This window comes from Cygnus olor, chromosome 16 (assembly GCF_009769625.2).
Source record: "Cygnus olor isolate bCygOlo1 chromosome 16, bCygOlo1.pri.v2, whole genome shotgun sequence".
Classification (NCBI taxonomy): Eukaryota; Metazoa; Chordata; class Aves; order Anseriformes; family Anatidae; genus Cygnus; species Cygnus olor.
In genome coordinates, this window is record NC_049184.1 from 7,134,318 (window position 1) to 7,150,900 (window position 16,583).

The 16,583-nt window shown below is 36.8% G+C and overlaps 1 protein-coding gene across 2 annotated transcripts in view; it reads left to right on the top strand.

The window, feature by feature from the left end:
* The window catches only part of ARFGEF2 (ADP ribosylation factor guanine nucleotide exchange factor 2), a 61,536-nt gene that overhangs the window by 41,132 nt on the left and 3,821 nt on the right, over positions 1 to 16,583 (top strand). For both annotated transcript variants that reach the window (XM_040575784.1, XM_040575783.1), the window contains exons 15-38: positions 551 to 662; positions 1,263 to 1,468; positions 2,389 to 2,473; positions 2,570 to 2,741; positions 3,804 to 3,955; positions 4,142 to 4,270; positions 4,658 to 4,816; positions 5,960 to 6,107; positions 6,813 to 6,912; positions 7,956 to 7,996; positions 8,079 to 8,248; positions 8,911 to 9,062; positions 9,173 to 9,345; positions 10,645 to 10,805; positions 11,605 to 11,735; positions 11,821 to 11,950; positions 12,415 to 12,550; positions 13,377 to 13,515; positions 13,607 to 13,661; positions 13,902 to 14,016; positions 14,301 to 14,431; positions 14,862 to 15,030; positions 15,429 to 15,567; positions 15,989 to 16,106. In XM_040575784.1, the coding sequence (XP_040431718.1) occupies positions 551 to 662; positions 1,263 to 1,468; positions 2,389 to 2,473; positions 2,570 to 2,741; positions 3,804 to 3,955; positions 4,142 to 4,270; positions 4,658 to 4,816; positions 5,960 to 6,107; positions 6,813 to 6,912; positions 7,956 to 7,996; positions 8,079 to 8,248; positions 8,911 to 9,062; positions 9,173 to 9,345; positions 10,645 to 10,805; positions 11,605 to 11,735; positions 11,821 to 11,950; positions 12,415 to 12,550; positions 13,377 to 13,515; positions 13,607 to 13,661; positions 13,902 to 14,016; positions 14,301 to 14,431; positions 14,862 to 15,030; positions 15,429 to 15,567; positions 15,989 to 16,106 (3,223 nt within the window). The remainder of the gene's footprint in view (positions 1 to 550; positions 663 to 1,262; positions 1,469 to 2,388; positions 2,474 to 2,569; positions 2,742 to 3,803; positions 3,956 to 4,141; positions 4,271 to 4,657; positions 4,817 to 5,959; positions 6,108 to 6,812; positions 6,913 to 7,955; positions 7,997 to 8,078; positions 8,249 to 8,910; positions 9,063 to 9,172; positions 9,346 to 10,644; positions 10,806 to 11,604; positions 11,736 to 11,820; positions 11,951 to 12,414; positions 12,551 to 13,376; positions 13,516 to 13,606; positions 13,662 to 13,901; positions 14,017 to 14,300; positions 14,432 to 14,861; positions 15,031 to 15,428; positions 15,568 to 15,988; positions 16,107 to 16,583) is intronic.

Genomic DNA, 16,583 nt, shown 5'->3' on the forward strand with positions numbered 1-16,583 from the left:
GAATCCAGTGAAATCTTGGGTGGAGTGGGGTGTGGTTTCATAGCTTTCCTTTGTGCTGGTTCAGCCACACAAGAGAGGAAAGTGTGTATATATATACAGCTAGATAGAAACTGATCTGAGCAGACAGGCTTAATGTTGTCTTCTAGCTCTTAAACCATTTGTTGTCTATTATTGAAACAGTTGTAATTAAATGATTTTTCCAGCAATGGTTTATTTCTGTTTCATTTATTTGGAGATCTTTGCCTATAAATGTTATGAAGAGCGACATTTTTAATGTTTCATGGAAATTCTCCAATTTCAGGTATTTCAAATGGGTCAGTTTTTAATGGTAGCAGTAACTTACAACCTTATTAGCAACTGAATATACCTTATGAGATATAGCCTATTGTGTGATACAGCTCATGTGTTGTTCTTTGTCCTTTTCGTAACTTTGAAAAAGACAAAACTGCAAGTTAGTGTTTGGTTTAGAACAGCTCTTTAAAACTAAAACATTATTGGCGGGGATGTTTTCAATTGTATGTATCACCTTTTTCCCTGTTTTTGTGAATAGGTTTAACAAAAAACCAAAGAGAGGAATACAATATCTGCAGGAGCAGGGAATGCTTGGTACTACAGCAGAGGACATTGCACAGTTTCTGCACCAAGAAGAACGTCTCTGTTCTGTAAGACTATGGGCAACATAAGATAATTCATAATGTTTTAACAGGAATACTCTTGCCCCTGTCATCGTCTGATATTTGTGTATGCACTCAGAGTTCATATTTAATTAAAAGATAGCTAGAAACTAAGGGCTCTAATGAATATACTTAATTCCAATGCTGCTTTCTCTTTACTTGCTGTCCCAGGCTTTTTAGTAAAGTAATTGTGTTTACAATAAAGTGCTGAAGGGGTCCCCATAAACAGGAACACATGGCTTTATATATATCTACATTAGCAATATCTTGCCAGCAAAGGAATATCATGTGCCGCAGTAGCAAAACATTCTCCACTGCATGTGAAATTGGGTGCAATTCACCTTTCCTTGGCCCTCCAGTAATGCAGAATTCACCATGGGGAATGAGGGAAGCAAGAATATGCAAGCTAAATCCATTTTCTACTGAGACTGGTTTCTTGGCATCCTTGTTTGGCATCCTTGTAACGGTTGCTCTGCCTGCTTAGTGAAGTCTTACAAAACTCACTGGTGTGCAACTCTTGTACTCTGAACTTTATTGCGAAGCTGGCAGTTGGATTACACAGTAATAACTGTCTCTTGTGTTTTTTAGACTCAAGTAGGGGAATTTCTTGGGGAAAGCAACAAGTTTAACAAGGAAGTGATGTATGCCTATGTAGACCAGCTTGATTTCTGTGGGAAGGACTTTGTCTCTGCTCTACGTATATTTTTGGAAGGCTTCCGGCTGCCAGGTGAAGCCCAGAAGATTGATAGATTAATGGAGAAGTTTGCTGCTAGATATATTGAATGCAACCAACGGTAAATCAAAACCTTTGTATTGGATAAGTACCTGAAAAATGGCTGTTTTGTTCATGGCCCTTAGCCATAAGGTATAACTCCCACTCTTACTGGGTCAGGTATTTCTACAGGTCTGTGTGGGAGAGCAGTTCTTGTTACTTATATTGCTGCAGGACATCTTCATCAGCTAGGTAAAACGTATAGAAAGCATATGGATGGCAGCATTTCATTATTTTCCCAACACTTGCTAGAAGGAATTACTGGAAGAGGGAAGCCCTAAGTATGTTAAATTGTCTGTGTGTTAACTATTCTGGTTTTTGATAAATATGGGTTAGTCAAGAGTAAACAACAGCAATGAGCAATAGTAACTGCTAAAACTAAAAATACATGGCTTAAATAACTGATAAGATATTACATATGTTTTTGCTTGCAATTACATGCTGAACAAAGATGCATGTATGTTAGTTGACATCAAGGAGACAGTGTTTTTGTTTCTAATGCAATAAACAAACTAGCACTGATGTTTCGCTAGGTGTTCAGGCTTAATTGATTCCCATTCTGTAGTCCTGTTGGTGTATCACTGGGTCTGGTTTTGTATAATTCTTGATGAATCCCTGGGAGTGAAAAATAGGCTGTTCCTCAGCTTTTGTATGGTGACCCAAAGAAGGATAAAATACAATCTTTTGGGAGTGCCTTTGAAAATCTCCTAGTCATCATTTGTATCCAGCTTTGCAAAGATGTTGCTTTTAGGTTTTAAGGTACAAATAAAAACGAAAAAATATTTGGGGCTTCATGCGTTTCTGAAGACTAACTTGAGTCTATGATCTATTTAAATACATGTTGCTTCTGGGTGTTTTTCTTGCGTGTTGAAATAGAGCTAATGGATAGATGAATTAAGCCTCTTAATAACCTGTTTTGTTTTTCCATCTTTCCTCTCATAGGCAAACACTTTTTGCTAGTGCTGACACTGCTTATGTTTTGGCATACTCTATTATAATGCTGACTACAGACTTGCACAGTCCACAGGTAGAAATCAAAAACAAACAAAAACAGACTTGTAAAAGTTCAGATTTCCTTGGAACTTGGCATGCAAAGTCTGATACCTTGATTCTTTTTTTACAGGTAAAGAATAAAATGACAAAGGAACAATACATTAAAATGAATCGAGGAATCAATGACAGTAAAGACCTTCCAGTAGAGTATTTATCCACGATCTATGAAGAAATAGAAGGAAAGAAAATTGCTATGAAAGAGACAAAAGAATACGCAATTACAACCAAGAGTAGTAAACCAAGTAAGAAGGAACTAGAAACTGGAATGACCACAGTATTCTGAACTATTGCATTAACTTTCAGGATGGCATAGTGCAGTTCAGATCCCTTTTGAAAAAACTTTGTGCAATAAATAAATTAAATTTAGAATGCTAATATCTATATCTGGAATTAAACTGTCTCAGTTATTGATTAATGCAGCTACTTCTATGATGGAAACATAACTGTGTGAGTGCATCCAGCACCATTGCAGAGAGGCACTAGAAACTGTGATGTTTTTTTAATGGAAGTGTGAGGGAAGTGGTAAAATAACTGAAGGTGGTAGCGCTTGCTTTGCTAATTAGCAAGATGTTAGACAGCAGGTATGCTTTTGTTTCCTTATCAGTAGCATGGCATAGTTCAAAGGCTGATAAATGTCACAGTCTCATTATGTCACATTATGATAATGTTTGAAAGAGACTTATGCATGTAGCGTATTTGTAGAAACCATTATCTCTGGTTGTACTCTGTGCTTCCTCAGGCTAGTGGCTATGCATTTAATTCTATTTAGCGAATTCTGAATCTTCAGCATAGCGCTTTTCTGGTGTTTTTGTGCCATTTGCAAGTTTCCTAGATCAGAACAGGAACAGAATTTATCTTCTTAAAAAGTGAAGTTGCAATCTTTAGTGTAAGGGTAAAGAAACACAGTTAGTAATTTGTTCTTCAAATCGGTGATAGCCAGTTTTGTACTGAGCATGTCAGCCTAAGCAATGAAGCATTTTCCGTCCATTTTTGTAAGCGGAGTGATTTGAGTTAATAGAGTATGCCTCTCTGATTTCCAATGATTAGGTTACAACACATGGCATATAATAAATTGCTGAATTAATTGCATTGTGTAGAATAAAATCTTAAGCTGGGGTGTGGATTTTAGTACTAGAGCACCTTGCTTGTGACCTATGACAGCTTCCTGAATTCTAACACTCGTGGAAGACACATTTGGATTCTGTTTGGAACACCTTCATATAACTTTTGTGATACTCAATAAGAAGATGTGGATTGTGCTGTTATGAAAACAAACCAATGCATCTGTGTGGTGTTTCCCTTAGGTGTAGCTAATGAGAAGCAGCGGAGGCTGTTGTACAACTTGGAGATGGAACAAATGGCTAAAACTGCTAAAGCTCTCATGGAGGCAGTAAGCCATGCAAAGGCTCCTTTTACTAGTGCCACTCATCTGGACCATGTCAGGCCCATGTTCAAAGTGAGTGTGTGAAATTAACCAAGTATTTTCATTGCTAAGAGTTTCAAGCATTGAAAAAAAGTGGGGAAATGACTTTGAGAGAATGTAACACATGGGTTTTATTTTGGATATATTTGGTCCATGTTGTGCAGTCTTTTGGGCTAAAATCTTAGCAAATTCCTGAACTTTGTTTCTTCCTTTCTTTAGCTTGTATGGACACCATTGTTGGCAGCTTACAGTGTTGGTTTGCAGAACTGTGATGACACAGAAGTTGCATCCCTTTGTTTGGAAGGAATACGATGTGCAATTCGAATAGCCTGTATCTTCGGAATGCAGGTTTGTGTGATACTGAGCATGGGGATTGCTAATGTAGGCAGTATAGATTCTGGGAGGGAGATGGAGGAACGGAATGAGGAATTGCAAATAACTTGCACAGAGAAAACAAAGCTTACATATGTTGTTGAAATGGTCAAATAAAACAGTACCATCTCTTTTTAGTTGAAGATCTTTAAATGTTAAAGCTTTTCTCAAATTCTGCTTGCCTTTTATTGCCAAGTCCTGTTAAGAGCATTTGCCAGCTTGCTTACTGCTTTCATTCTGCTGAAAAGTGTTCTAATATGGTCACTGACTACGTAGAAGAAAATTGCGTAGGCATGCTGGAGAAGTATCCTTCTGTAGCTCTTCAGAGACTTGATTACAGTGACTTGTTTCTCTGTCTCATAGCTTGAACGAGATGCTTATGTACAGGCCCTTGCTCGGTTTTCCTTGTTGACCGCCAGTTCCAGTATTACAGAAATGAAACAGAAGAACATAGATACCATTAAGACACTTATTACAGTCGCTCACACAGATGGCAACTATCTCGGGAACTCTTGGCATGAGGTAAAAATTTGAATAGCTTAAGTAGTGCAACTGCATTGTCCTTCGAAAACTTGCAGGATTTTGCTGTTTTGATTTGCTCACTACTTTCAGTCTTTAGTAACTGCATCTACCTCCCAGGATGTATCAGAACTCTGCTTGAAATATCAATGCAAGTGCATTATTTTGTTTATTTAAAAAAAAAAAGTGGGAGAGGGGAGGACACTAATTTTTTTTTGGTAGGCTCTCTACACAGTGTGACCAGTATTGTAATGTTTATAGGTACATTTGATATGGAATTAAAACCATACTGAAACTGCGTTTGACTTCAGGGAATCCTGCACAGAAACTATTACCTTCTTGTCCATATAAACAAAAACACTCCAGCTCACAGCTCTAGACTTCTCCGTGGAGTGGTTGGGAACTTCTACACCACAACTGAGTGAAGAATCGTGGCTAGAATAATTTAGTGAGGGACAGACAAGGATAATCTATCAGGATCATATATATTTTCATAAAGCATGTTTTCCAGAAACTCTTCAATCAGATACAAATCTGTGATGCTGCTGAAAGGGTCATTCCTGCTGCGTTAATTTCTCTGGCACTAGCCTTTGGCTGCATAGTGATAGGAGCCAAAAGGGACTCTAGCTGACAAGTCACTTGGACGTGGTTTAAAGTACACCCCTAAAAATGCTTGTGCCAGTAAAAGGGATGTTTCAGTGGGGGTGTAAGGAAAGAAGAGAAGGTCCCTTCTGTGCCTATAGCAAGGCACAGCTGTGGCATTTTCACTATGTGCACTGAACATCATGGCACAGTGGCAGCTGCAATGATGCAATCTTTTCATCTCTGGAATGGTGAAGCTGTTTATAGTTTTGAAAGTTGGTGCTGTAGAAGTAATAAAATGGTCTCTTCTGATAGTTAGAGATCCAAGTTAGATTTCTGGGTACTGTTTATTTGTTCCTCTAGTATGGGAATGACTCATGGCAGCTGGTGGTAGGGAATGAATCATTCAATGCAACTTTATTTCCAGTTGTATTAGCAATGTTGTTTCAGTTACATCAGAACTGTTATAGTTGTCCAAGTTGTTTTAGAGGTTAGATAATCTGGAGAGTGTTAGGAATAAATGTGTGATATTCAGAAACAGTGTTTAAATATCTTTGTTTTCAGATCTTGAAATGTATTAGCCAGCTGGAACTAGCACAACTTATAGGAACTGGAGTGAAAACTCGGTATTTATCAGGCGCTGGGCGTGAAAGGGAAGGAAGCATTAAAGGCTATGCGTCTGGAGGGGAAGAGTTTATGGGCCTGGGATTAGGTAAGATGATTAATCATGGACTTCATGAAGATGCATACGTGAAGTATGATGGCTGAGAAGGTTCAATGTTATAAGATACCAAAATGTTTTTACTTGCTTCCAGTGGAAATTATATTAGGATTAATGGAACTTAAACAAAAAACAATTTATACTTAAAGATGTTTTAATAATTACCAAGTACATTCCTATTTTAATGACTTCAATTGTGTTAAGCTATTTAACAAAACTCAAGATTTAGTTGTTGGAATGTGATGTTGTCAAAGCTGTTTTGCCATACAAAGTCATTGTTTTCATACCAGTGTTATCTGTTCTTCCTTTTTATGCTCTGTTTAGAAGTAAAAACATAAATTGTTTATCTTTAGGAACATTACAATGACTGATAATTGTTTTCTCCAAAGAAATTCCTTATCTCTGCATTTTGGTCTTGCTGTTTTATCAGTTCCAATCTTATTAACAGCATTGCATCTTAATTAACATGATGGCCAAGACACAATGCCCTCATAAAAAAAAAAGTGCCTCTTACTGCTTTTGAATTTTGTCATAATCTGATGCAGATCAGGCAAAGGCACTGTGTACTCCATATAAATTCGCAAGGTAATTGGATGCAGTAGTTGCTTATCTTTGTTTACTTGTATAAAGTTAAGGTTACTATAAGGTCATGATTTCATAATGCTAAGTACTGATTTCTATTGGCTGTTATTGCAGGTAACCTTGTTGGAAGTGGAGCTGATAAACGGCATATGGCAAGCATTCAAGAGTCAGTGGGAGAGACCAGTTCACAGAGTGTAGTGGTAGCAGTAGACAGGTACTTAGAATACAATACTTGTTCTGGGGAAAACGTGGCTTGAAGTTACTGACCTCCTCATGTTATTTGCAGACTATCAGGGACTTCTGTTCTTGAAGCCTATTTCTGGTGTGAGAAAGAGGCTGCTACTGTCTGTGTAATTTGTGTTGCATGCATCCTGTGTATGTGGATTCCCCCTGCCAGATTTAGCCCAAAGTGGACTGGTATCTGAAATGAAGATATGTCCTTATTCTATTAAGTCATGCAGTTTACTTTGGTCTTGTGAACCTCAGTGTTTCAGCATTTCTTTAGTTGCTCTTCTGCAGCTTTTCGTTCATTAATAACTGTATTCTTGTCCAAAACATTATCTTGTTCATCTGTCTCTCTAAAATGTTGGATAAAGAGATGCTTCTATCATAAACTGTATGTTGGAAGCGGAATTAATCACACATTCAAGCTTGTAGTATTTATTATAACATGATGTGTATGTACTACGTCATAGATTTGGGAGTATTCTACACTTACCAGTGGTTTATGTGGATCACAGTCAGTGATTTTAACTTCTGTCAAGACTGTGAACAGCTAAAGGGGAGGAAGGGACAATAGTCTTAAGGATCCATAGTTCTGTGGCTGTTTTGACAGCCACAACTTAGAGTACTCTCGAACCATGTAAAGAGCAAGCGGGTGGCTGGCATCCAGCAGAGTCTTGCAGCAAAGTTCTCTTAATGTCTCTTCACTCCCTCAATGCTATTTAACAAGTTATCAACCAATTGAGAGTTCCAGAGCTACTTGTACTGAACAAAAATATGAGCCTGTACCTGTTTCCTGCTGTGGAATGCTTCTTCCTGGAAGAAGCATAGCAGACTGTGACTTGCAGCAGGGAAGAGTCTGCTTAGACTTAGGAAAGGGACATGAGCTGCTGCCAAAGATTAAAACAGTTGCAGAGGTTATGGTGTTGAGGGTTGTGAAGTACCTCCAGGACAGATGCTGACAACTGCCTACAGCACTGACGTGTGATTGACTCTTGAGCAGCTAAATCTGCAACACATTTATTTCCTCCACAGGATATTTACAGGATCGACTAGACTGGATGGAAACGCGATAGGTATGTATGCTGACTGTGTGGTGAGTTACAGGAATTTTTGCAGTGTAACATCCTGAATTTACAGTAGTGTTTTAATGTTCAGTTGACTTTGTCAGATGGCTGTGTGCTGTTTCTATGGATGAGCTGGCTTCCCCACACCATCCACGCATGTTCAGTCTGCAGAAGATAGTGGAGATATCCTATTACAACATGAATCGCATTAGGTTGCAGTGGTCAAGGATTTGGCAAGTGATTGGAGATCACTTCAACAAGGTATTTTTAAAAATCAAGTTAAAGAACATGTATGAATGTGGCAGGACTTATTTAATCAGCTTTTTCTTCTAATGTTCTTGAGTGGTGTAGGTTGTAATGTAAAAAAAAAATACATTAAAGGCGCAAACTTCTCAGCAGTTGATTTGGAGTAATCCTAACAACGTTTAATTAGACAACCAGATTCTAGCATAAAAAGTGAAAAAGACATGAACATTTAAAGGGTATAAACAGGCATGAAAATGTTTGAGAATGATCTTTAATCACTTCATTATATGATTTTACGTTTATACTTCTTCATATACACCACTGTCTTATCCTCCTGATCAAATTCCAAGTTAGTTTTCCTCTAAAGTACGTACGGATAATCCTGAAACAACGAAGTTATTTTCCTTAGGAAGTTGGACTACGTGTTTTTCTAACTGATTTTCTGTGGTTTGTTTTTTGAGTGTCTAGCTGTTTTTTCTTATGCTACTGTTGCATGCAAAATCCATGGAGCTGCTTAGATGTCTCAAATGACTGAGACAGCTCCCTGTTTTCTAAATATCTGAAAACTAGAATGTGCTTTAAATTCTCAGTGGACTGACCATGAAACTTGAATGATACATACATTACTGGCTAATGTATTACTTATATAAGTGCTTGAAAACTTGTGTTTCTTCTAGGTTGGATGTAACCCTAATGAAGATGTTGCCATCTTTGCAGTAGACTCATTAAGGCAGCTGTCCATGAAGTTTCTTGAGAAGGGAGAGTTAGCCAACTTCCGTTTCCAGAAAGACTTCTTAAGGCCTTTTGAGCATATTATGAAGAAAAACAGGTGTGATGGACTGTTATTTGTGAGCTTGCTTTATTTCTACTTTGTGTGGGTTGAATTGTCTTGTATGTGGACATCGTAGTTGACATAGTGTTGGTTTCCATCTTTTTAAGATCTCCAACTATTCGGGACATGGTAATACGCTGTATTGCTCAGATGGTGAACTCCCAAGCTGGTAATATTCGCTCAGGCTGGAAAAATATCTTCGCAGTCTTTCACCAAGCAGCATCAGACCATGATGGGAATATTGTGGAGCTGGCCTTTCAAACTACAGCACACATAGTTAGTAAGTAGTGCCTAACAGATGCAAGTACCCAAATTAGCTTAGCTGCTGTGACTCTGGTTTAAAAGTCCCATCTGCATGTGAGCTTTGTATTCCCTAGTAAATAAATACAATGTCTTGCAAGTAAACTCTTTAAACTCTGCAGCTAGGTCTTATCTGTGAAGTCGACTGATTTTTATGGACAGGAAAAAATAGATAGGAATGGGATAGGAATTTTTTCCTGTGGGTAGGAAAAAATAATTCCTTGCTACAGAACTCTTCAAATCAGGAATAAATTCAGTAAGTTCCTATGTTGCCCGTCTCTGTTGCAATAAACTAATTTAGGAAAACTATTAATAGATTTCACAAACTTCCGTGCTGTTTCAGTTTCATATGGTGGGGATCACGATTCTTGTGACACTGATAGGTGATAACCTGTAGAGTTTATTTCATCCAGGCTACCTGCTCTAAAACTATATTTGAACAACATACTGCTGCCACTTTCAAAGGAAGACAACTGACTTGAATATTCTTGAAGCAGACTTTCAGTATTGATGGGAGCTTTCTTAAGTGTCCTGAAACTGCCCTATTCCCATTAAATATTGGAATATTTAATAAGCATGGGAAGAGAAGAGTGATGGACAGCATTAATAAATGCAAAAAGTAGCAAAACTTCTTTTGCCAACTTGAACTAGAATTAGAATAGTTCAGGTACCTACAAAGATTGAGTCCAAATTGAAGTACGTCGATCTTGGGAATTGTAGTTGGTTCAAAAGCTTGTATACATTGGATTTGTTTTCTATGGAGTCTGTCCATTAAGCATGAAATCAAATGCTTTTTCCTTTATTTATACAGAATCTGATTAACTTCAGGCTTGGGTGGCTTAGGTAAATTTATGTAACTTCATATACAGCAGGGAAGCTACCATTAAGCTTTACTCCTATTTATTTATTTATTTATTTTTACTCTTATTATTTTCTATTTTTTAATTTAATTATTTTTTATTATTTTCTATATTTTAAGATATTTTTGGGTGGTGTACGCTGTGAAAGGAAATTGAACCAGATGAGAAAATATGAAAGAATCTTAGAATATAAATTAGAAATTGCCCAGCCTGAGAACATGTGGTACTGGGGCTAGGAGGACAGGATGGGGAAGAGCACAAGGAAAGAAATGGAACTACCTAATCCAGAAGATCTGTTCCTTCTATGTTTGTCTGTTTAGTACTGGTATGCCATGTCTGGCTTCAGTAAATCAATGCCAGTTCATATCTGTATGTCAATACCAGTAAGTTTTAATAAGCTTTTTGTTTGTTCTTGACAGCAAATATTTTTCAACAGCACTTTCCAGCAGCAATTGATTCATTCCAAGATGCAGTAAAATGTCTTTCTGAGTTTGCCTGTAATGTTGCGTTCCCAGACACCAGCATGGAAGCAATTAGACTTATCCGATTTTGTGCAAAATATGTTTCAGAAAGACCACAGGTATTTTTTTAATCCTTGTGTTTTCTTGCACTGTCCTCTACTGTTTAATTGAGATTATTCTTACAACTAAGAAAGAGCTTTCAGACTTGAACTTCAGTCTTCTAGCAGGAAGAGTTTGTATTAAAAGTGTATTCAGAAATAGGAGTAATTTTGGTGTTCTGTAACCAATAAACTAGGATTTGTGAAAATGGAAATAACTGATAGTAGTAGTCCTTTTACTACTATGCTAGGACCTGGAAAACAAAACATCTTGATTCCATAATCCTAATTATGTCTGTTTAAACTGGTTATGAACATGCATGGTTTTGTACATCAGTCTGTTGTGTGAATATTTAATATAATTAATATAATAATCACATTGTTGAAAAGAGCCTGGAGTTAGATAACAGTTTTATGTTAGCATTGCAAGATGTGCGTGCTCTAGTTGATATGACAGGAAACTGCAGAATGGGTTTATGTGCAACAGCTGAATTAAGATTCTCTTATTGCCTTATTTGTATAATTGTTACCTATCATTGTTAAACTTGCTTCCTGAAGTACAAACCTCTGCAATTTTTAAAGCCTCTAGCAGAATTTAAGTAAAACTGATTGGCTTGAAATATTTGTTTTCTATATATTTTTTCCAGCTATCTTCACAAATAGATATGTCTCAGATTTATATTTGACAGGAGTTGAGTGTTAGAGTAGAAACTAAGCTAAATTTTCAGTTCTGTCTGTGTGGCATGAATGGTATCTAAATCTGTTATAATTAAAGACTTCCGAGATTTTCTTTAATCTTTTTTTCCTGCTCATCTCCAAGGTATTAAGAGAATACACAAGTGATGACATGAATGTTGCTCCTGGGGACAGAGTATGGGTCAGAGGATGGTTCCCCATTTTATTTGAACTTTCTTGTATCATCAATCGTTGCAAATTAGATGTTCGAACAAGGTAATAAGGCTTTTCTGGTTTTTGGTTTGCCTTCATTTAGTGAAGGGATCACAGGTACACATTTTAACATCATCTTTGTTTACAGAGGCTTAACAGTGATGTTTGAAATAATGAAGAGTTATGGCCATACATTTGAAAAGCACTGGTGGCAAGATCTGTTCAGAATTGTGTTTCGGATTTTTGATAATATGAAACTCCCTGAACAACAAACAGAGGTAAAACAAACAAATAAGCAAGCAAACTCTAGAGTATTTTTTTCTTAAGAACTCAAACAATCCAGGCTGCAGCTTGTATCATTGGTCATGTCAGTATATTTCCAGCCCATGCTGCACCAAACTCCATTTGTAATGATATCTATAACATGACAAATGCAGATAGCGTCCATGTGGAAAACTTCTCATAGTATCCAGTGACCTGTCTGTTCCGCCTGACTGAATATGTTCAAGGAGAATATTCACACTCTGTGAAACTGCATAGTCATCTGAATAGTTACCGTATGGCCAAGTAAATGCTTCTGAAAAGATATCATCAGTAGTAGGTACTGGGGGCTCTTCCAGTTTTATCTAAATTCACTTCTTCTCATAGACTACCTCCTTTTTTGAATAGCCAGTCATAAGCCAAGTGCTATCATGACAGTAGAAACCACGTAAAAGTAACAGCTTCTAATTTTTTGTCACAGAAATCTGAATGGATGACCACTACCTGCAACCACGCACTTTATGCAATCTGTGATGTCTTTACGCAATTCTATGAAGCTTTAAATGAGATCCTTCTTCCTGACATACTTGCACAGTTACACTGGTGTGTAAAACAAGGTAGCTTATTTAATTTTAATACATTTTTGAAATACTTATTACTTAAGAAGGGAGAAGTAAGCTGAATTTTGAAAGAATAAAAACTACCTTTAGGGCAATGTGTCATTTAATAGATGTGTACAGTATCTTAAATATTCCAGGGTTGTTCTATTTGATCAGGTAGGCAGCTTTTCTATTAATGTGTTTATGGTGCTACTGGGACCAAGCAACAGATTTTAGTACAGCTCTTTAATCTTTTGGCAACAGCCTTTCTTCGTTTTGCTGTGTGGATTAAATATCTCATTTACATATATATATATATATATATATATATATATATATATACACACACATATATATATATGCATGCATGTATGCATTCTGATTTTTTTTAACTTTTTCCCCTCTTTCTCTCTCTCTCAACCATCTAGTGCTTGTAGATATGTCTTTCCAAATGTTTTTTCATTTGGGCCCAGGCTCTTACGCCTGAAATCTTGCATATTACTATTATGGAATGGGGGGGGACTAGCTTGGAGGAAATCATAACTTTCAAATTCATGCTTTCCTTCCTTCATCCCAGTGTACGCTCCCTTTCTGCTTCTTTCTTGTCCTTTGTCTTTCCTGTTTGGATTTCAGTCTCATGAAGTCTATTTTCAAACACTATTTTTCTATTCCGTAGAGTCCTAAGCTTGATTTTACTGTAATGTAGTTTATGTAGTAGGCTTTGAGCTGAAGTAGCATGCCTTTCACAACATTGGAAAAAAAAAAGTTAATGGAGCAATAGTAGAGTGCTTAATTTTACACTGATATTGTAAAAGTTGATAAGTTTGGAACATGTCTTTCACAGATAATGAGCAGTTGGCTCGATCAGGTACAAACTGCCTAGAAAACCTGGTGATACTAAATGGACAGAAATTCAGCCCGGAAGTCTGGGGCCAGACATGCAATTGTATGCTAGAAATCTTCAAAACTACCATTCCTCATGTGTAAGTTCATAGAGCATAGTTGTTATACTAATACCTGATTTCAGAGCAACAATATTTACTTTGTTTTTTTCCCCCTTCCTCTGTTATGAAGCTTGCTTACTTGGAGGCCTGTAGGAATGGAGGAAGATTCAGCCGAAAAACATCTGGTAAGAGTTAATCCAGTGCAACAAAGGAAGCTGAAAGGTTGTGTGTTAAGTTAGCTTTTGAAATATTGCATTGTAGTATTTGTTGACAACAAATACTGAAATTGACATTAACTTGTATTCAACAGTGATGCCAATTAAGATAAAAAGAGTCAATGCAGGAATTTTTTGAATCTAAGATTCTAATAGCTGGTTGGTAGTTAGCACTTTGGGTTGTAAAAATTGCTCTAAATTTTATTCTAGGATTTGGACCTAGATCGCCAATCTTTAAGCAGTGTGGATAAAAATGCTTCAGAAAGAGGACACAGTCAATTTTCAAATCCAACGGATGAAAGCTGGAAAGGTGGTCCTTATACAAGTAAGGAAAACATGCAAGTTGATTACATGAACTTTTATAGCCACTCTAAGTCTCCTTCTGTAGTCTTTTAGAGAAAGCTTTAGGGTACTTGATAGCGAACTTCGAAAAACTTAGTTTGTCTTTAAAACTTACATTTATTCCTTTTAGGCAAATTTTATTTTTATAAGGTAATTCACAGCATCATTAAATATAAAAATGCTAATGGTAATATATTGTTTTGCTAATTTATCGTATGTGGATAGTCATAAGTTGCTTCTGAAACTTTTGTTGTTTTGTTTCATTAGACCAGAAACTGTTTGCTGGCCTCCTTATCAAGTGTGTGGTACAGCTGGAATTGATACAGACAATTGATAATATAGTGTTCTATCCAGCAACAAGCAAGAAGGAAGATGCTGAGCACATGGCTGCGGCTCAGGTACCATCAGACACGTGAATAACCTGTTGAGTAGTAAAGTACATTACTGAATGCTTCAAAGTGTTTACAAAATACAGTATGTAGTCTTTGTTTTTCTAGCTCTCTGTACTGCCCTGAATGTGTTATTACTCTAATGCAGTGATTTTTGACCATCTCCAGTGTTCCCTGGCAGTCTGACAATCAGATTATTAGTTTTTCTTATCAATAACCAGGATATACCGTAACTTCTCTTTGAAATATTCCAACAAAAAAACCCACAGCTTTGACAGAATGTTTTGCTGTGGTGTATTGAACTAATACTTCACTTGTACCTAAAAATGGAATTTGGAGTTAGTGGTGTATGGTATGCTCTTCTTATATAATCTTAAGAGACTTTGATGCTTCACATATTACTGACACTGTTCTTTCTGTCTTGATCTCTTTGGTTTAGCGAGATGCGTTGGATGCAGATATCCACATTGACACAGAGGACCAAGGAATGTATAAATACATGTCTTCGCATCACCTCTTCAAGTTACTAGATTGTTTGCAAGAGTCTCATTCATTTTCAAAATCCTTTAATTCAAATTATGAACAACGAACTGTGTTGTGGAGAGCAGGTGAGGCTTTTGTTTAGTTTGGTTAAAAAAATATCCTGAGCTCTGTTTGGGCTTGTACCTATCAAGGTGCAAAAAGTATGCTACTGCAATAATCTCTACATTTTGTGATAGCGTATGCTTTTATTCCTTGTCTCTTTTCTGATGACTTGAGGTTAATTCTGTCTTCTAAATTACTTATTTTTTGATTGCAGCAGCACTGTATAGTTGTTACTGCTGCATTTAAATATATTTATAAAAAATAGGTGTCAGTCAAAATAAAGGAGGAAGAAATACTATCTGCAAAAAAAAACAAAGATAACCTGCTGCTGTTCATTAATGGAGATGTACTTGATAAACTTCACATTTTGGCTGATAACTGCAACTGTGAATGTTCTCTTCTCCCTATGTGTGATTTCTAGGGTTCAAGGGTAAATCAAAACCCAATCTCTTAAAACAAGAGACGAGCAGCTTGGCTTGTTGCTTGAGAATACTCTTTCGAATGTATGTGGATGAAAACCACCGAGATTCCTGGGATGCTATACAACGACGACTGCTTAGGTAAGAATATCAAGTTGGTTCAGGTGTGTTCTGTTTTCAGTGAAATATGCATGGTGTATCCTTGGATACAAATGTTCCATTTTTAAGTTGCTGAGCAGAGCATGCAAAGCATACAAAGATGTATAAAGGACTGCTCTTTATTAAAAGCAAATCTAGCAAAAAGGAAACAATTAATTTGAAATAAATGAAACACCTTCCTGCTTGACTGACTTCTCTTTAAAAAAGTGGTAGTGAAGGAATACTTTTCACATCAGAGTACAGAACAAGATTCAGAGGTATAATGTGATAAAATAATCTAAACAGAACGTATGTTTCATCTTACATGAAAACAAAATACACTATGAGAGGACAAACAGTGCATGTTAGAAATGCATCTTATGGGTTTTCTTTATGGCCTGTTTGAACTGTGACATCTCTTTAGTGTATGCACTGAAGCCCTGGCATATTTTATTACCGTGAACTCGGAAAGCCACAGAGAAGCTTGGACCAATCTCCTGCTGTTGCTTTTAACAAAAACACTAAAAATCAATGACGAAAAGGTAAGAACAGGCTGGATGCCATCTCTGTTTGCATTCAGGTGTTTTCATCTTGGCTTTTATTGAATTCAGTCTTTATTGTACAGATGGCTGTTTTGCTGATGCATGTACTGTGTACTCTCTTTGAAATACAGTAATCACTACACTTCCATCTTTTAGCAAGCATTCCACATAGTGAGAATTGGACTTCATCCATGAAATTGGGTTGTATAGAAACCTTGATACAGTTACTGCAGAGCTTTCACACAAAATCTCCATGAGTGTGCAGTAAAGGATGTGCTTAGGCTGTATTATAGCTGCGTAGAATCACAGAGGTAAACTTCATCATTATAAAATTGGAATTCTAGTTCCTTGACAGTAATGGTGAAAAACAACCTTTGGGATCTCAGCCCTTTTGAGGAAAAGGTGAATGCAAATATTCCCTGGAGTATCACATGAAGAAAAACTTCTGCTTACGGCTGTGGGTGGCTTTTTTTTTTT